Below are 21,639 nucleotides of genomic sequence, written 5' to 3'. Positions count from 1 at the left end.
AAAAATCACAACCTCGATCATCGCTTAGACCAATATGAAAGTTAGATTGTGTAATCCAATACTAAAGCTCATAACACATATTCCATATTACTTCCCCTTTCCAAAATCATGTACCCTAGCTGGTTCTCTAGTGAAGGATTAAAACACACTCACTTCTTTATGAATCATATAAAAGATATAATTTCATAAAAAGGTAATGTAATACTATGGTTCTTTAGTCAAATAAACATTCTCAAGTTACATTTGTACATCCATTAATTTTCTGTAAAAACTTTTTAGTTACAACTGACAACTTTTTCCAACTATATAAACAAGTTTCACCTTGTAAAACAAATTAAATATACTTGACAGAGCATTATGCTCTACTTTTCACAAGCTAAAAGTATACTTCAAAATAAAAATCATTCATTTAACAAAGACATCAAAAATTTGAAATGCTATTATCTCGCACTTGTTTAAAGTACATGTTCAAGCTTTTAAAAGATGTCCCAAATTCTTAACTCTAAAGTATAATCATATCTTTTGTTACAAAATATTCATGAAAATTATTATTTAAAATTCCACTTAAAGAAGCTGATACACATTTTAAATTAAAAAATAAATACCATAAATTAAGCCTCTGGGTTTGGAGTATTTGGATATATTCACCCACTTATTAAGTTAGCTAAAGATCAATAAAATTTGTAAATAAAAAGGAAAATAACACCATAAATCATTCAACCTTTAAAAATTTATCTAATGAACTATAAATAACATGAAAATTATACCCATATTTACTCACAATATGAATACTCATATTCAAAATAAGTTTAATTTCAGGGTAAGAATATAGATCCAAAATTTGAAACAAAAGCAAAAAAGTCTCCTGCAGCTTACCAAATTTCTTTTTATCAAAAATTTTGCAATATATATGTATTACTCTGGACTTATTTCTATGCACTGGGTATTAATTTTCCTGGATTTCCTGGGTATAAACTAACCACTTATTGAAATGTCCAACAAAGTATAAATTTCTCTCACAGTCTTGTACAAAACTTTGGCAAAAGCACAAAATTAAGTACCTGAGCGAGTATCCAGGTACACGAATTGAGTCCCCAGGAATAAATTAGTCAAAAGTAATCCTTGATAATATGATTTGCAAATGTAGGGATGAAATTTAATTGATCATTATCATTTTTTTGTGTTTTACTACCTGTATATCAGTTCAAGATTTCCAACTTTTGTGATTTCATTATTTGCTCCAATCAAAGTACAAACTAACTAAAAGTTTGTATTTAGTGGAAAAGTGAAAATCATGGTTTTTCCTTACCAATAAAATCCACAGAAGTCAGTATCCCATGAACATTGACCAATCAATTGAATCCACAGAAATACTGGACTATTTATTACTGGTAGTATGAAAACTCAGCAATATATGCACAAAATATCGAAAGTAAGACCCCAAAAGTTTTGGGGCAAACTTAGTGTGTATAATCATGGCATCTTCTTACACCCCAATTATGAAATCAATTGTCTTAGCAACCATTGACCTTGAATCAAAATAGGTTCAATCTCTCCTAAGCATGGCGAAATAATGATGCAAGATTGCTCATCAGTTCTCTCCTCTTATCCTTTGACCTCTGACCTTCAAAATGAAAAGAGTTCAAATACTCTCAATCATCTAGCAATCCTTGGACAAAGTATTGCCTCTAACAGTGTTGAGAACAGACAGGATGACACAGAAGAATTGACAGTAGCAAATATCTGGAAACATTGCACACTGACTGCAATAAGAGGGGGCCTGCTCCAGTCATTCCCTAAATAACTAATAATTTTCCTCACAAAAGGGGACCCAGGTCCACCTTCAATCTGCCTCTGCTTGCAACTACATGAATAATATACTAATATTAAAATTTATAACACAAAAATATTACAGAGACATGCAAATGTTAAATGTCTTTTCCCTGCGAATGTATGCTTCATACAAAAAGAAAATTACAATTTAATCAAATGAAATTAATAATTTTTTGATGAAAACTTGCCTGTAGATGTGTAACAAACAAATCCAGAACTATTTTGGGCTTATTCCAGCCTTATATAGAAACAGACTGTTGTTACAAATAGTTTTTCCCACACTGTGACTATGAAATTAACATTCACACTGAAACTAACGTCAAGAAAATTTAAATCCAGTGGAATAGATTAAATCCAGTGACAATACCAAGTCTCTAGTTTCTTTTGCATAATAATAACAATATCCATTTTCTGAAGTAAATTGGCTGTAACCAAAATAAAGTTATGTTTTCCTAAAGGATGACACACATAAATTTTCCAGACCACAATTTTTTTTACACATGAATAACTGGAGAGACACCAAGACAGATATTTCGACTATGAATGGCTGATTAGAGAAGGAAAAGTGAGGTGACCTGAATATCTATACTCACACAATAGCTTTATAATCAACATTGTTTAAATCTCCACCCAACTTCAAGGGTGATAGGGCAGAGATCTGATATGGGAGAAATATAATAAACATATCAACAGGAACTCTTTCATGGTGAAGAAATTTGATCAAATATGTCAAGCAATGCCAAATGGGCCAGATTATGGATAATGGTACTGAGACCCCAATCATTCAACATGAAGAGATTCTGTCAAAGTATGGTTCAACCCCCATTACATTTGATGTCTTTGAGTCATGCAATTTATCTTTTAACATAAAACTAATAGATGTATAGATATACTAAATCAGTGAGGTTGGAAGTTATATTTCTTAAACCCACCACTATGCCACAGACTTTGACCTAATACAAGTTATATGCTGCAGTGGATTCATTATTATTTGTGGAATACAAAATTTCCTAAGTTTTGTTGGAATAGAAGAAGGATGAATTCAAATGCTTAACCAACTGCTGACAGAAATTTACATTGGCTTTTAAGCAGACTTTGGCAAAACCACAAAATTAAATATTAATAAATGTACAAAAAATAATTCTTTAATCCATGAAAATTGTTTCCTACAAAAATATGTTTCCACAGTTCACAAAATATATCTAATCCTCAAGATTTAAATTTTTTTTTACAATCTTTATTGCAAGAGATAGACAAACCATAATTGAAACAACTAAATATCATGACAATAAAATTCCCAAACACTAGATTTATGATTGCCCCAAGCAGTACAATCATGCCAATATTGAACTTGTTTGAATCTAATTATATATAAATTGGTTCTAAATTTACTTTTTCCTTTAGAGAGGTTTTGAAACCTCAACTTTTATATCTCTGTCATTTAAGTCTGCAATTGAATCATAAAACTTAACGGAGTACTCCCCTTCAGAGGGATAAAAGTTTCAAATGAGATATAATGCAACCATGAAATATAATGAGATGACTTTAAAATTCATATTGCTAAATCCTTATAAATGATAAAGTTCTTCAAATTTTATCCATGGCAAAAGCTTTCCACAATTTTATTGATCATTCAATTTAAGTAATGTTTGCGTTGGTCTCTCTCCCATCCATTTATAAATTTAAATCATATGTCCAAGCCGTCTATAAAATATTTATAAGTATGTAAATTTCTTCTAACATCTTATTTGATCGTTTACATTATCTACACAAGATAACATTGCAATTCGTAATATCCTTACCTTAATTATTCATATAAGATTTGATAAATTACAGTCAAAGTATCCATATTTTTATCCAAAATGTATCACAAAAAACTGGAAATGTACATCCAGTTGTATATTTCATATACATGTGAAGATCTTAGGGTAAATGTCAGTTCCGGATCACTGAACAGGAATGTTTTCATCCCTGACAGAACCCCCTACAGGTGACAAATTTTTTACAGAAGAAAATCACCTGTAATTACATTTTATGAATAGAACTGTACATCATCTAAAATGAAGATGTTATTAATAATAAATAGTCTGGATATATATAAATTATAAATACAGACATCTTAATATTTCACATACAGTACCTATAGATGAATTAAAGGCCACACCAAGCTGATTTTTATTAGATTTGAACTTGTAAACGCTTACATATTGGGATCTGCTTTAATATCCTTGCAGAGTCTGCATGATCAGCACTGGTTTCTCTAACTAGGAGTTCAGTTTTTTTGTGATTTTATTTTTTCATTTATCAATGAACTTTCCAAGGTATATTGTCTACTTGCAATAACACATATTTCCCCCTCCTATTATAAGGGGTCATGAAATTCCTCTGTTAACTGTTTTCTACCCTTATTATCAACAATGTTTCAGAGTATCAAAAATGTATCATCTACCATGATATATATTTTAACCAAAAGTTTGGACATTTATATGATTATCAGAATATATTTCTTTTGATTTATGTGAGTATAACTTTCTGATTTAACTAGTCTACATTAGCGAAAAATAAGTCATCAACCCTATTTTCAAAGTGGATCATCATTGTTTTGGTACTACTATGTTTGATGCCAATAGTTATCTTTTGTAAAAGTTTTTGGTAATAGATGATGATAAAAACATCATGTGTGCATTTTGAGGCCAACTAAAGTTAGAGAATGGAAATAAATTTGGAACATATACAGCTGTACAGATCGGTACAGACAGACAAGGATAATACTCAATGCCCAATCTGCTACACAGGGACATGAAAATCTTAATAACATGAATCACAAATGTAATATTTTCTTCAGTGAATGCAAAAGTAACCAAGGTTACCAAAGTAATATTCAAACTCATAAGTTGAAAATAAACTAACAAAAAAATAAAAGACCAAAAAATAAACAACAGCATAAAAAACACAACAGTGTAAATTAAAGCCTATGCACATGAACGCCACCAAAAACCAGGGGTGATCTCAGGTGCTCCAGAAGGGAAGCAGATCCTGATCCAAATATGGCACCTGTCGTGTTCAAATTTAAGTACAACTCCTAATGATAAGTCTTATTCAATAGGTCCCTTTCAGGAAAAAATATAAAGTTTCATTCAGAAAATTTAAAACAAATAATACTATAATCAAATAAAAGTTTATCTGTTTCTCTTGTTTTTTATTTTGTAAGTGCTAATAAAAAAAGAACTCACTACTTGTTAGTGCCAAATTAAAGACTGGTTTCAAGGGGTTATTATATGAGGAAGCTTTTGCTGAAAAAATTATGCATTCACTGTTATAATCAGAATAAATGATTACTCAATATTTTAAAAGTGACCTCATTAATTAGTGACTTGTATAAAGTATGTTAAATTTGTTTCAACACATTAAATAGCAATGAACAAGCATTGTGGAATAGTCCTTTTCCTTACAACTGCTTACTCAAAATTTTAGTCATAAACATGTAATGATTAAATAAAAGGAATACTTTGGTCCCATTTTAACAGTTTCACCAATTAAGACAGAATAGCTATATAATAAATACGTATATTTATTATTGATATAACTTAATGAGAAAACTTTTCACATTAGTGTATATGTGCTCATGTATGTCTAAAAAGTTGCTGGAAACTATTCTTTCACTTACGTTTACACTTTAAAATAATTTTCAATCAAGTTAACTTTTAATTTAAACTATTGTGTCTTAAAACATGCATATATAAATATACATCTTTTATGTTATGTGATGTATTTGTAATTGATCACTGACTTCCCTTAAAGATCCAAACAAGCATTTCATATCACCCACAGTGTTCCAGCTAGGTTTTCAAAAGGGCAGGGTGCCAATCTTGAAAAAGGGCATTTAACGCGCGATATGATAATATGAAAAGGGCATATTTTAATAAAAGATGTTAATCAAACATTTGTGTTTATTCGTTGAATCACAGGTTATACAAGAACAACATCTTTAGCCCATATAGAACTCTATCTTTCTACTTTTAAGGCTGAAAAACTTGTCAAGCAGCTTGTCACACAAGTTTTTTTTATCATTGCTAAAAATGGCACAGTTGAACTTTATATGCAGTATGTTTTGAAAGGAGATCATCTGTTTCATACTGTTTCTATGGTCTACCACATTTTACCAGTTTTACCTTTCTACCCCTGCTGTGCTTGATGGCAATACAGCACAAAACAGCTGTGCTCAGTAAATTCACAATTTTAGGATATAAAGCAACAGTGAAAAATAGTATCAAAAATAAAGAATACAGAAAAAGATGACCAAGGCACCCTACCAACACTGCTACTAAGACCCTCTTTAACTTTTCCCATAACTCAAAATAAATACCTAAACATATATATTCTTAAGCAAGAAGTATGGAGACACATTTTAGAATATGTAAATGGGTTACTCAATGCTAGGAAAAAAATCAGATGGAGTTATCTTTCTTTATTCGGGTGTGCTCCTTCTTTGGAGGATTATAAACAGTACGTAAATATGATGTAAATATGATCACAATATGGCGGCTGATTTTGTTATTTTCGTATCAAAAATGAAGGCAGTCAATGACAAATACGTCTGAATTTTCTGTTTATTTTACAGAAAACAAGTAAAACAATGTCTTCAACGAGTTTATAATGGTTTTCCAACTTTCTGTCATTACGTTTCTTCCATGAAACTACGGTAAACATCGCAAATTGTGCCCAAGTTGTTGTATGCACATTTCTTCAAAGATAATTGCCGACTGACCGATTCTATTTGAACGAATTAATGTTGATGATCATTAATGACCCATCCGATAAACGGATTACCTACAACAACAGATTATGACACCAGTTGTAACCATTGATTAGCTTGGGGTGGTAAACAAAGTCATAATCTTTTCCCCAGGTAAAATTTAGTAATTAGCGTATCATATCAATACGCAAATTAATATGCAATCGATCTTCAAAAAAGGCAGGGCGCCCTGGAAACTGTAAAAAGGGCACAGGGCGCCACTCGGAAAAGGGCGGGCGCCGCGCCCTCTGAAAACGGCCTACCTGGAACACTGACCCAGTATACCCAATATTACACAGGAGACATGGTCTTACCTAGTACTTCCTACTTATCTAGCTGGGCATTACTCTGAATCTAATAAAACTTGGGTTTTTGTAAACCCTATTTGAATCAAAATAATTAATGACTGGATTAAATTTTACAGCTATTTTAAAATAACATCAAAAAGACAACATTAATTTTTCATAGTGATCTAAGGGAAATAACTCCAAAATCATTTTTATTAATTTCCTGACAAATGCCAGATATTTTTTTTATCAGACAAATACAAATGACACGAAATAGGTATCAGTTTTAAAATAGTCATTGCTTCGTTTTGTTTACATGTACAAATAAACTTTGAAGAATCAAAATTTGTATATATATATGTGAAATCACACCAAGTCTAACATATAACATTTAAAAAAAAAAAAAAAAAAAGTAGCACAACTTTGAAGTCTAGCTTTGTGTAAAAATTGCATAATGAATCATAAATGCATGTTTAAGTTTACATGGGATATGAAAAATTGCCTAGTTGTTTGACAATTAAAGTCCCCTAACTCTGGAATGACTTATTTGATAACTGTAATACTAAAAATCAAAGAGCAGATTGCTCTGAGGGATACGATTGCCGTTGTTTCATTGACACATGTATACATGTACATGTAGCTGGATAAATTATTTTCAAAACTAATTCAACTGCACATGTAAATAGTTACAAAATAGCCAAACCCGGATAAAAGTGTATGAACAATGTAATTAGGCCTATTTTGTTTTATTTTTGTACTATCAATTCCAAGTTTACTTTCCACAGCAGTCACTGAGACTCAAGAGTGAGAGTGAGAGAAGGTATTTCACTTCGTATCTTATCACCTATTTTCCTACGTAAATTCTAGGAGGAACCCCATTCCTAACTCTTTAAATATTTAATTTCCTTTGGGTCAGTGATCATGACTCCTTTCCGTACACATTTATCGGTTTAAATTGCATTCGTTTTCTAATATAATACGACGTTTATTGACAGAACGAGCTAATACTCGACGTCTTGTTTAGGTTCAGAATTCACGGAAGATACTTCCGGAAGGGAGACAACTCGAAACGATAATATGGAAGACTCCATTTCGCCTGAAGGGGTGTTCTACGATATGGAATACATTTATTTTAATTTAAATGATGCATATGATTTAAAATTATGCAACAACAATAACCCTCAATAGCAGACATTCATAGAAAAGATCCCATGAGTTATAAATTAATTAACTGAGTGGGGAATCCAGAGCAACCATTCAATCTAAAACCCCTTGAAGTCAAGAAAACTATACGCATGCGCATAATTTCCAAAACAAACCCTGGGGCAAGATATATTAAATGTTTATTAAACGACCTAGATGGTTCTCTATTTCTTTATGGAAGTACAATCTCAAAAATCAGTTTCATAACGGTAACATATAAGAAAAACTCCACTTCAGTTCTTATATGACAGAAATAGATTTATCGGTATTCAGATAACTCTCGCATTTTATCAAAACTGGGAATTCCCTCTGAAGTGTTTCTAAATTTATAAAAACACTAAATATAAATACTGCTTAATTCTGATTTTCCGTGTTGTTAAAAACACGCATATAAGTCAAGGGAATTATCAAACATGAAGATTATGAAAAGAACATTATAGGAAAGTTGATTAAGTTCAATCCCTTTGTTTGTTTTTACCTTTTAAAGCAAGACAATCATAAGAATCTGAGATGTTCCTTCATGTTTAGAATAAAACGATTGACGTGAGGGCAATGCTCTGAGCCACCGGTATAAGTCTACAGATTGCTTGAAAGCAATCGTATCCCAAAAATATCAATAGGAAATTCACTTCAATTTGTTGTAAAGTCGTAAAAAAATATAATGTCATTCATGAAAGTGCAGTTTAAAAAAATATATAACATGTCATTTACAAAAGTAAACTTTACATATCATCAAACATGTTCAAACTGCATAAATGTCCCATTACTCTGGCATCACTGATCCGAAAACCATCAAAATTTTAAGTTAGCTTGTGTCAATAAAACCTAAAATTGTTTATAATATTGATAAGGATTTGTGAAGCATAAACAATCATTCATATGTCTCACAAATAATAGGCCCTAAAAATTGAATTTTGTAATCTTATGTAGTGAACCTACATTTACAGTCTGAAATATACAACTTATAAGGTTATTTGATAGTATTTAAGCCAGAGTAGTTGTTTTATGCATTTTAATGGTCTATTTCCTTTTAACAGAAGATTGGTCTAGAACATTCTTCATGCCCTTAGACCACAATAATTTTGTTTTGTAAAAAATTTCAAGGAAAAGTTCCAAATAAGTCAATTGTAATCAAGGATCCGAAAACAAAAAATTCACACTAATGCGGTCATTTTTCGGTGATTGAAAAGTTGGTGCCCCTCTTCAAATTGTCAACTTCAAACTAGATTCATAGCATCAACAAACTTTAATTGTTTCATCGCATTTACTGAGTAAATTTCTTATAATTCTTTAGTAATACATTAATTATTTCTATATTTTGGCTTAAAATTAGGATAAAACATGTGCTCCTGAACATGCATGAAAATGTAGGATTTTTATTTTAAAGTACTATTTCTTATGTTTTAAGAAAAAAGGCAGCCTGGAAATTGTTTTGACATTTTTTTCAATTACTCTCAAACCATATCTCCTTTATTTCTCTTAGCACCATCTTTTATAATTACCCATAATCCCCTCTTTCTTCACACTTAGAATCAAAGAGCTGATAGCTCTGAAGTGGAAGAAGGTGAATAAAAGGTAACTTGAATTACCATAAAAGCAGCCCCACTTACCCAGGCTGCTTTGTTCCATTATCGTTAAAATGTATTTTTTTTCTTCAAACAAGAAAAGGTCATAAGTACATGGATTTCCCATCCGTACAATCATTTTCTATGTTCAGTTGACTATGAAAATTAGGTAAAATCTTTAATTTGGCAGTAATTAAGAAGATCATATCAAGAGGAACACATGTGTACCAAGTTTCAAGTTGATTGGATTTCAACTTCATCAAAAACTACCTCGACCATAAACTTTATAACCAGAAGCAGGACGGACGGACAGACTAGAAAACATATTGCCCATAAATGGAGCATAAAAATAGTAAGACTTGTTACATACCTGCCAACTTTTGAAAGTTCCCATATGGGTTTTTACTGCACAACAACAAAATTAAAGGTTACAATTTTTAGCGATGTATTTTGCAAGATCTGGATTGTCTAGAAAAAGTGTCATATTTGTATGAACTTACATGACTTACATGCCTTTTCCTTAAGTCTGTTTGCATAATTCTAGTTATATATTAAATCGGTAGAAAAATTATCCATGAAGCTAGCAGAAGTTAGACTATTAGCCTAGTTGCACATATTGTATGTTGACTTCTAACCAGTTATAAACAAATTTAATATATAAACTTCAATTTAATCCTTGAAAGGAGGTCTAAATTAATAAAATAATTTATAAATTTTAATTTTTTTATTTGTCCAAAATCATTTAAATTCATTTAATCAACATCCTTTTATGATTATTTGATTAAAATATTAATCATTTATAGTCTTTTTACCATTTACATTTTTAAAAGCAAAATAACTGAAAACAGGATAAAACAAAGGGAAGTAACAAAAAAGTATTTCAATATTCCCAATACACATCGTTTTGATAACACAACGGCAGTTAGCCGGGGGTAAACATCGTTGATTACCAGTATGTTTGACACCCAAGCTGTCAAGTAAAGCCATATAATTATACATCTTTTTTGATGTTCAGGTAAAATACACAGGCAGTGGCGGATCCAGGGGGGGGGGGGGGTTCCGGGGGTGCGCACCCCCCCTTTATTTTTGCCGATCAATGCATTTGTATCGGGACATATGTTTTGCACCCCCCCCCCCCTTTTGCCCTGGGTGCCCTGGGTTAGCACCCCCCCTTTCGAAAATTCCTGCATCCGCCCCTGACAGGTGTCAATTACACCCGTACAGTAGTAAGAAATGATCAAATATGGCGTCTGAAAAATTTCATACACGGGAGTTTTTTCTCCTAAACGGGAGGTTCACATGTATGTTACGAAGGGCATCTAATTCACATGACAAAGGAAACCCATGAATAAAGATAACACTTTATATATCCTTTTTATTTATATAAAAATAAAATCTTCTTGTCTGCAGGATTGCAAATTCGTAACTTCAAGGGCGAACTTGTAAACAGGGCGAGTTGTACCGATACCAAATTCACGCATGCGTAATACAAATATCTACAGTTAAAACATCCTGTTACAAGTAAACAAATTACGTTCATGTGGATGAGATGAAATCTAATAATTTACATAAATAAAAGGGTCATATTTACGATAGTGATTGTTTTACAATCATAATTTACAAATTAAATGATTCAGATGCCCAATCATGTGTAAAAATCGGTGTCAGGAATCTAAGTTGTTTTGAAATTGTAATACACGAAATGAATGCGGCATACGGAGACTCAAAGCCAATGGTCGGCCCCTTAAGTCTTCAGAAGACTTGACGTCTTCTTCCACTAAAAATGAAAACTAAAAACATTGACAGGCCTACGTTTCCTTATTCTAAAACAAACAAGAAAAGTGATAAATAATCACAAAAATAATCTGCAAACAGGTTTACCCTAGCTGTTAAAAATGTCAATCTTGAATGTAGAAACACAAATGACCTTTTCAGCGACTGGTGACATCTGTGCATTACTCATAAATAAAGCATTAGAATGAAAAAATAATCAATACAAACTAGTATTAGGGTTTTTATCTTGCACAGCAAAAATTGGCAATTTACGACTTATCAGAAAACTGATAACACAATATATATAGTATTATACATGTATTTAATTCAGACTTCGTTTAACTGATCCATTAGTTGTTAAAGTGCTAGTCATTTTATAATTTTTAAAGTGCACTCCACCCAAATGCAGGATGACACATTGTTGAGTAAACAAATACTCAATAGAGAAAATCATTTAAGAAATTATCATTGGCTGTACCAAGGGTAGACATACTTTTTAGAAGGTTTTTACCCCAAAAGGAACATACCTGAAAAGTGAATTATATGGTTACCATTTCAATTAGAATACAATTTAAACTGGTTTGCACTGAAAAAATACCTGAATCTGTTTCAATTAGGAAATGTAAAAAAAAAATGTTTTCAAATTGCAAATTTGTGCATCTAACAACATCAAAAACAAATTTATGAGGCCTCTATTGCACAAAACATACTGTGACATATATATATATTTAATTTCTGTCATACAATGGACTTTAATTAGACATAGGACTCAAAGAAATTTTGATACATGTATAATACATGATGGATGAACTTTTTCTGTATTTCATAGATTCAATCAAGAGACAATGTATATGCGTTCATTATTATCCTAATGTTCACATACCGGGAACAAAAACACTTCAATTGGTTTTAAAGCATAATCATGGACACTTTCAACAATGCTTCCATAATAGAGAATTGCACTGCAGTTCTAGTTGTATTTTTCAAAGTATTATTTAAAAGAGCATCAGTGTGTTATGTTCAGAACCTCTTTGGAATCTGTCTTGGGTCAGAATATACATTTTCAACCTGATGTATGCAACATTAGCATTTTTCACTTGTTATCAGGCCTGAAAATTCAAGAACAAAAACCCATGCTCGCCGCATCCTTCCCAAAAAGAAAAGTATTCTACCCTTGAACAGTGAAACAAATAATGTTAGCAAACCAGAGACTATTTCCTGTCTGAATTTCAAATTTTGACTCCAAATTTTACCTTTATTTTCACTTTGAGGTAGGACATCCTGGTTCTGTCAGGTCAAGCAGGTAAGAGCGACCAAAACAAGTTAAATCAATATGTATAATGGTGAAATCTAGGAAAGAAGTTTTCTAAAATATTAACAGTTATTCCACATCCCCTCAAAATTGAACCGATTGTCAAATTGATTGTACTTCTTTAATTTCCTCTACCTTGACTGAGTAAGTTAACATGAAAAAATTCGTAAGGGTTCCGCGGAACCCAGTGTCTCGCCTACTTTTGCTGTTAATCGCAGACTCAACAAAATGAGGAAAAACATCAATAAAAATTTCCATCTCGATACTGTCTTTTGATTGAAAGAAGCTTCCAAGTTTGGTAAAAAATCCAGGATAGTTTATGAATCTAATAAATGTTGTATAAACTTTAACTGCAGACTGTATGTAATGTTAACTGGAAGAAAAACTAAGTCCATTGATAAGTAAAATACGGAAAAAGTGAATTTTTTTTTTTACAAAATTTACTTCTGAATAATATCTTATGATCAGAAACAAGCTTCTGTCTAAGTTTGGTAGAAATCCAGGATAGTTTAAGAACATTATAAAAATTTTAAAAACTTAAACCACAGAGTGAATGTTTTGTTTCTGGCAAAAAAAACTAAGTCCATTTATAAGTAAAATACGGAAAAGTGGAAATTTATTTTTACAAAATTTTCTTCTTGATACTATCTTATGATTATAAACAAGCTTCTGTCCAAGTTTGGTACAAATCAAGGATAGTTTATGAAAGTTATTAAAATTTTTAAAACTTTAACCACAGAGTGAATGTAATGTTTCCTCGCAGAAAAACAAAGTCCATTTATAAGTAAAATACGGAAAAAATGGAATTTTATTTTTACAAAATTTACTTCTAGATACTTTCTTATGATCATAAACAAGCTTCTGTCCAAGTTTGGTAGAAATTCAGTATAGTTTAAGAAAGTTATTAAAATTTCAAAAACTTTAACCACAGAGTGAATATTTGTGGACGCCGCCGACGACGACGACGCCGACGCCGACGGAATGTAGGATCGCTTAGTCTCGCTTTTTCGACTAAAGTCGAAGGCTCGACAAAAAGATATAAACTCGAAAGTAGGTAGTAAGAAAATAGTCTATTTCATTATCACTGGACTAGTATATATTTGTTTAGGGGCCAGCTGAAGGACGCCTCCGGGTGCGGGAATTTCTCGCTACATTGAAGACCTGTTGGTGACCCTCTGCTGTTGTTTTTTATTTGGTCGGGTTGTTGTCTCTTTGACACATTCCCCATTTCCATTCTCAATTTTATCATATTTTTAGAGAGCAATATATATATTACTAGGTACTGGTAAACTAATAACTGTTGAGATTACTTGTATTTATATGCCATCATCTACCAATATTACATGTAGACGTGGCTAGCCACTTCATGCAGACACGATGTATGGCTCAGAGATTGCTCAGATTGGGATCAATCATTTCAAGTCCATATACATGTATGTACATGTATACTTCAGCTATTTAAAAAAAAAAATCTGACAAGCATCAATCTTGCATGGTTTGGTGTGATCTGTTCATTCAACCATGACCATGATGACATTCAAATGTACATATACAGTCTTCCCTTATAAAATTTCATGGTACATTTTTTGTAGCTGATTTTCCTAGCTACAATATGGTAAATTCTTAATCCACTAACTAGTACTATGTCAGTACTATAATTTGTACTTTTACATGTAAATTAAATTTATTTTATAATAATGTATAATTTCTTTCATAATAAATCAATCCTTGTACATGTACATTTTTTGTACATGCTGAAAAAACAAGAAACAAATAAATGGGGAATGTGTCCATGGGGCACAAATGATGCCCCCACTTGCATACAACATTATAGGAACACAACTCAAGAACAGTAAAATTGATGCTACCTTAAATTCAAACTTGATCTATGTTGTGCGGTAGTAAACATTTGGTATAAGTTTCTTAACATTTTGTTGATGCAAACTTAAGTTAGAGAAGGGAATAAAAAATTTCAGCAATTTATTTGTCCATTTGGAAAGGGACATAAATCTAGAAAGGTAAAAATGAGGCCACCAAAATTCAAATTTGATCTGTGTTTTGTGGAAATAAGCATTGTGTATAAGTTTCATAATCTTTGGTTGAGGCAAACTTTAGTAAGAGAATGGAGACTAAAAATTCAAAAAATTTTCCATTTGGCCAAAAGAATTAATACATGTACATGTGTTTCCACTAACCAAAGTGCCTACCCTAACATTTTTGATGCCATTTTGGAACAAGCACTGTTAAAGACAGACTGATTGGAGTAAAAAGTATTGTGTATACATCTCATAATGTTTGGTTGAGGGCTTGAGGCATATCTAAGTTAGAGTACAGAAATGTAAAATTCAGCATTTTTTTTTCATTTGCAAAGGGCATAACTCTAGAATGGTAAAACTTACGCCACCAAAATTCAAATTTGAACTTTTTTGTGGTTATAAGCATTGTGTAAAAGTTTCATAACATTTTGTTGAGGCAGAAAAGTTAGAAAAAGGAAAACAATTTTAGGATGTATGTCTGAACATGGTATAACTTAATGCCCCTCCACTACTCAAGTTGAATCTAGATAGACATGACTCTGCTGTCTGTGGTTGGCAGGAGGAAATGCATTAAACCACCTATAACAGTTATAAGTTGATTACATGTACTACTAGTAGTAACCCAAGACAAATTTTGTATGTCACTACTGCAACAAATGGATCACAAAAAATAATTAATTAGTCTGGAAATATGTTAAATATGAGGCCTAAAATAAAATATTGTTTTTTTCCCCAATCCTGACCAACCCTGCAAAAATGGTCCGACTCACAAAATTTTACAAAATGTATTGTTAAAACTAAGTCAAATATTATTTTATTCATTTCTGATTTTCAGGCTTGCCAGATCAACCCACATTGTTCCAGCTTTTTGGAAAAAATAAAATTATTTCCCTACCTACCTACCCACACCTGGCTTGGCAGGGTCGGGATTGGGGAAACAAACAATATATTAAATTAGGCCTGATATGGTGACCTAAATTTACTAATGTGTGCTTCGTTTTCACTCTTTTTGGAAATTTGTCTCATTGGCAATCATACCACTTCTCCTTTTTTATAACAGATCATTTTAAAATATGCATGGGTAGTTTTGCTCCTTCCATACCTCAGGGGTAGTCCAAATAATTATGATGTCTTGGAAGGCTATTTGAAATTTTTGCTTTGACGCCTTCCTGCGACTTTGTCCACTCAAAAGTGCCTAATTCTAAATTTTATGAACATATTTTTATTTCTAAATTCATCAAACATACTTCTAGAATGTTGACACTAAAAAATTGTTTCATGTACATGTATATAGATGAGAATAATTATTTTGAATACAATGTAAACAAACAAGTTTTATACCTGGTGTTGAGACAGTGTTGTTGCTCCCAAGAAACATGACAGTCAAGAGATGTGGATAAGTTGGTTCTAAAGCAAGGCATAAGGTCTGAAAAGAATAGCTGGTCTTTTCTGGAAGGATGTTCAACAGTTTGTCGACTTGACTACTTCGACTTGTTGCTGATTTGATCAATGAAATGTCATCCGAATCGAGGACTCCTGCATCTTGTAAAATTGGAAATAGTCTGTCAACTTCTATTGAAGATAAAAACTTATCCCGGTGTATTTTCAGCAACTCTTTGTGACTTTCATCCATTTTAGGACTGTAACAGCTTCACATTGTCAACAGATGGTTGAATTGTTAATAGTCGAAGTTTGACTTCGACAATAAATTTTCATATCATAGCGGCCATGTTGATTTTCCTAAACAATGCGCTCAGCTGATTAGGTTCTGGCCACTGTTTCGTATAAACATGAGGCCCTCGCAGGATTATTTTCTTTAAAAATTGCAAAATTCAATCAAGCTGGAAGAAAACTTAAATAAAGTTTTTTTTAATATTTTTTTTTAATCCTTCTTTTATAATGATTGTATAATGATTTTTTTTAAAATGATTATTGGCATGCCTATAATCTAGTAGTGTTTTTGAGAACAATCCACAATTCGCATTTTTAATACATCATTGATTGATTGGCGACTGCATTAACAATAATATGAGGCAGGCATAACCTGTGAATGGGGACGAAGTCTGTATGTATTATTTTCTTAATTCAATCATGTTGATAAAAGAAACCGAAATACCGTACGTAACGTTCCCGATTTTGGTTCTGTTGTTAGGGAATTAGCTGTGACGTTCTTTAAGTTATGACGTCATATTCGATGTAAACAAAAGAAACGCTTTCATCAGGAAACGTAACGTTTTTTTCATATCAAACAATTATTAAAATTGAATTTGTATTGAGATCCAATCTTATGTTTTACTAGACTGGTAAATATAAAAAAAAAAATCAAAGTCTCATGCAAACAAGACAGATTTCTGCGCAAATGCGGGAAAACCGGAACAGGAACTAGATCTGAAAAAAAACGTTAACGATTTTGAGTTCATTAAATTCGGGAAATTTTCCCAGATTTTTTTTTTTTTTTTTTTTTCATTGATTTTTCTACCGTAATTGGGGACTTCGTCCCCATAATAATAAAACTGGGAATTAAATCCTTTTAAAATGAAAAAAAAAAAAAAAAACAACACAGAATATTATTGCATCAACCATTCCAATTATAAGGTTTATGACTGGAGTTCAAGATAGTTAATACATTCACAGGGGATCTTCACATTTACATAAAGTCTACCCGGCATGATATGGGGACGAAGTCCCCAATTACGGTAGAAAAATCAATGAAAAAAAAAAAAAAAAAAAATCTGGGAAAATTTCCCGAATTTTTCATTGTACTAATGAACTCAAAATCGTTAACTTTTTTTTTCAGATCTAGTTCCTGTTCCGGTTTTCCCGCATTTGCGCAGAAATCTTGTCTTGTTTGCATGAGACTTTGATTATTTTTTTATATTTATCAGTCTAGTAAAACATAAGATTGGATCTCAATACAAATTCAATTTTAATAATTGTTTGATATGAAAAAAAAACGTTACGTTACCTGATGAAAGCGTTTCTTTTGTTTACATCGAATATGACGTCATAACTTAATGAACGTCACAGCTAATTCCCTAACAACAGAACCAAAATCGGGAACGTTACGTACGGTATTTCGGTTTCTTTTATCAACATGATTGAATTAAGAAAATAATACATACAGACTTCGTCCCCATTCACAGGTTATGCCTGCCTCATATTAATTATATTTACGGCTTTATTGTTTTCAAAATAAGACTAAAACTATGTGAAATTATTAATTATAAGAAGCATATAATCGTCAACAAAATATAAACAAAACTATTAATTCACATGTCAGATGAAGGGACAGTCAGCTGTAAAAAGAAAGATAACTCTAAATAATTCTGAATTTCAAATATACAATCATCCATCTCTTTCAAAGCCTTTTAGTTTTAGGAGCTAGCCGACAATCAAAAAAAACTTGTATTTAACTAAAATACTGTTCGTCTGGATTAATGGTCAAATTGCTTTGTAATGTAAAATTCCTTTTCAAATAAGAATATTTCGAAACGAAAAAGTATGACCGAATCGAGTGTGACCGAAACGACTGTGTCCGAATTGACTAGCAAAAATGACTGTGTTTGCAATTGGTATGTATGGTTACAGGAGAATCTTGTTGCATAAATACATTATTCACACAGAAGGAACATTACCAATGGCGGGATACAAACATACCTAGCCAGTATATTGGTCTTTTTTCCTTAGCCATGACGTTGTCTGTTTATTTTCGACTTATGAGTTTGAATGTAGGTCAATTGTGGTCACAGACATTTCTGTGAGGTCCGGGGGTTGGAACCCCTTTTTTTTGTCCGAACAATGCATTTGAATGGGAGCATATAGTTGGAACCCCACTTTTACTCTGGGTTGGGAACCCTCCCTTTTTAAGAATGGCTGAATCAGCCCCTGAGGAAGCGTTGAGTCGATTTAGACATTTGGCGGGAAAGTTAGTGGTTGAGTCCAAGGGTATGGGGGTCTTTGAGAGGGGTTCTTGTGTTCAGTATCGGTAACATTTAGAGAACACCCCTATCTAGTAAATAATGAATTCGACCACGGGTATTTAAGAGAATGAGAAACGGTATTCAAGGCTGTCCATTCATCTCATCATTTCACGTCTCAGTCATTACAGATGATTATAGATGATTGACCTTCAATTCACTGCCTCACGGCTTTGGTCCTGATGACGCTTCCTGTCATCTTTAGAACTACGTCCACGACTCATCTACCAGTACTCCATCATCGAGGTTAGCGGGCTGCCAAGCTGACCAAACTGGCCCTGAAAGCAGCCGTTGTGAAGAAATAACACCAAAATAGTCAACAAACCAAATCATAACAACTCACATAACCAAGATGGCGACCTCCAAAATGGCGACCACCACTCGTTCCTGGCCGATGGCAAAAATTATTGAAACGCTCACCAAACGCCTTCGGGCACCGAGCCGACCGTGCGAGGGCTGTATGACCATTTATAAGGTCGTTAAACACTTCCATTTGTTGTTGTATTCGAGGCTGTTTATAAGGTCGTTAAACACTTCCATTTGTTGTTGTATTCGAGGCTGTTTATAAGGTCGTTAAACACTACCATTTGTTGTTGTATTCGAGGCTGTCGGTTGGGTGTCGATGAGCTGTCATCATTCAACAGAGCGTACGTCGGAAATATTAAGTGCTAGAAGAGCTTTGATATTCAGAAGACACTTTATACTGGGTACAAAGTGAACGTACAAGTTGATTGGATTGTCATAGCAGACTGTCCCACTCGCTGTACCAGTCCGTACTGTCTGGTAGTGACAGACTGTCCCACTCGGAGGACAAGTTGTACCAGCCTGCACCGTCTGGTAGTGGCAGACTGTTCCACTCGGAGGACAAGTTGTACCAGTCCGCACTGTCTGGAAGTGACAGACTGTCCCATTCGGAGGACAGTCTGTATCAGCACACACTGTCTGATAAAGACAGACTGTGCCAGCCATACTGTCTTTTAGTGACAGACGGTCCTATCTTGAGGACAGGCTGCTTTATTGTATTATATTTATATATATATAATTGTCCGTTGTTACTTTATATCGGCAAAGAGTCTGTGTGTATATTTTAGTTCATTGTGAATCAGTAATATAGATAGTTGTAGTTGTAGTTTTAAGTGTTACCGTATTTTTTGTGGACAACTTGGATCCAAGTATTTACTGGAACGGACGTTTGAGATATTAACGCCCGACACGTTACACTACGTATGAAAAACTAATAGTGTGGCCGAAACGTCTTATGACAAACTGTTAGTGTGGCCGAAACTGCCTGAATGTCTTATGACAAACTGATAGTGTGGCCGAAATGTCTAATGACAAACTGATAGTGTGGCCGAAACGATTTACGACGAACTGATTGTGTGGCCGAAACGACTTGCGGACCAATTGATAGTCGGTGGCCGAAACGTCTCGAATGAAATAGTTGTCTCAAGGTCATTCACATAACATTTATTTTCATATATCTATATTTACTTAAGTAAACAGATGATATAGAAATGTAACAGCACACTGTATTTTAATCGTTATAGTATAAAACATAAGCGCTTATTAATTGTAAACTTTTTACTGAATAATTAAAAGTCTAGAATAAAGACAAAGTAAGTCTGAAGTCTGACTTAAAGTTCGAGCTATGAAAACATCTATTTCTTGTTTGTTCCTCGAAAAAAGATATCTAACCGTCAAGCGAAATCTTACCTTTTAACACTAATGTTGACTTAGGCATGAGATCAGTCTAGTACTCGATTTCAAACCATACTCCACTACCAGCCTATGTATTCCTCCTAGCCACGGCTCAGTCGTAATAATTCAATGATTGTGGTTGTTATCTCCTAATTGTATTGCTTTTCGATTCGTGAGTGAGAAATAAACAGCTTATCGTGCAAAAAAATGTTTGTAATACATTTGTAAGTCATGAAAATGTACGTTTTGTGAACAAATTTCTACAAATACAACTTATTGGAAATACACAATTCTTTCACAGAGTTAAGTTTGATTATGATAATTATCAAAGTCATTGCTATTTTCCACTTGTATCGCATATTTTGGAAATAATTCCAGAACGAGACTTCAACGAGACTGCATGAGACTAAAATGTCAGAATAATACATCCTTAATAAACGGCCGTCATTCGGTATCTCGAAGCAAATGATCGTCAGATTATATGTAACGACTGTCAAGTATTACGACCGGATCGTGAAAGATCTTGTTTCTGAACGTGTAATGGCAATGATACACTATCAAACTTCAAAACCTGCAAATGTTGACATATTGTCGTACTTTGAAATTGCGGAAAAAATAATATAAAAACCAAATGTGTCTGTCAAGATAATTATTATTACTTAATAATGCTACACACTAAGATACCAAAATAAAATCGAAACTGTAACATGTTGTGTTACTACGTTTTTTTTGATTGAGCTAAGTCATTCCAATTGTTATTTTATAGTGTGTTTTTCTATGTTGTAATTTTATACTATTGTTTCAAAAATGGGAGAAGGTTTGGTACCATTAAAACGTTTGATCCCGCTGCAATTGGTGGGCAACTGTCGTAAGTCAGGAATCTGATGTTCAGTGGTTGTCGTCTGTTTAAGTGGTTCATAAGTGTTTCTCGTTTTTCGTCTTTATATAGATAAGGCCGTTGGTTTTCCCGTTTGAATTAATTTTACACTAGTAATTTTTGGGCCCTTTATAACTTGATGTTCGGTGTGAGCCAAAACTCCGTGTTGAAAGCCCTTGACCTATAATGTTTTACTTTTATAAATTGTTACTTAATTGGATGGAGAGTTGTCTCATTGGCACTCATGAGAGTTGTCTCATTGGTACTCATACCACATCTTCCT

The 21,639-nt window shown here is 32.8% G+C and overlaps 1 protein-coding gene across 2 annotated transcripts in view; it reads right to left on the bottom strand.

Annotated features, from left to right (window-relative positions):
• Nucleotides 1-20,537, bottom strand: part of LOC143045047 (disks large homolog 5-like) — a 74,008-nt gene extending 53,471 nt beyond the window's left edge. The window contains exon 1 of one of the 2 annotated variants that reach the window (XM_076217338.1): nucleotides 20,495-20,537. In XM_076217338.1, the coding sequence (XP_076073453.1) occupies nucleotides 20,495-20,522 (28 nt within the window). In that variant the 5' untranslated portion in view covers nucleotides 20,523-20,537. Of the gene's footprint in view, nucleotides 1-16,145; nucleotides 16,579-20,494 lie in introns of those variants that run through there. The other variant, XM_076217337.1, reaches the window with a different exon arrangement.
• Between the last annotated feature and the right edge of the window lie 1,102 nt (nucleotides 20,538-21,639).

Source organism: Mytilus galloprovincialis, chromosome 9 (genome assembly GCF_965363235.1).
Source record: "Mytilus galloprovincialis chromosome 9, xbMytGall1.hap1.1, whole genome shotgun sequence".
Lineage (NCBI taxonomy): Eukaryota > Metazoa > Mollusca > Bivalvia > Mytilida > Mytilidae > Mytilus > Mytilus galloprovincialis.
The sequence above is the reverse complement of the archived record's forward strand: the minus strand, read 5'-3'. Positions and strand labels throughout refer to the sequence as shown.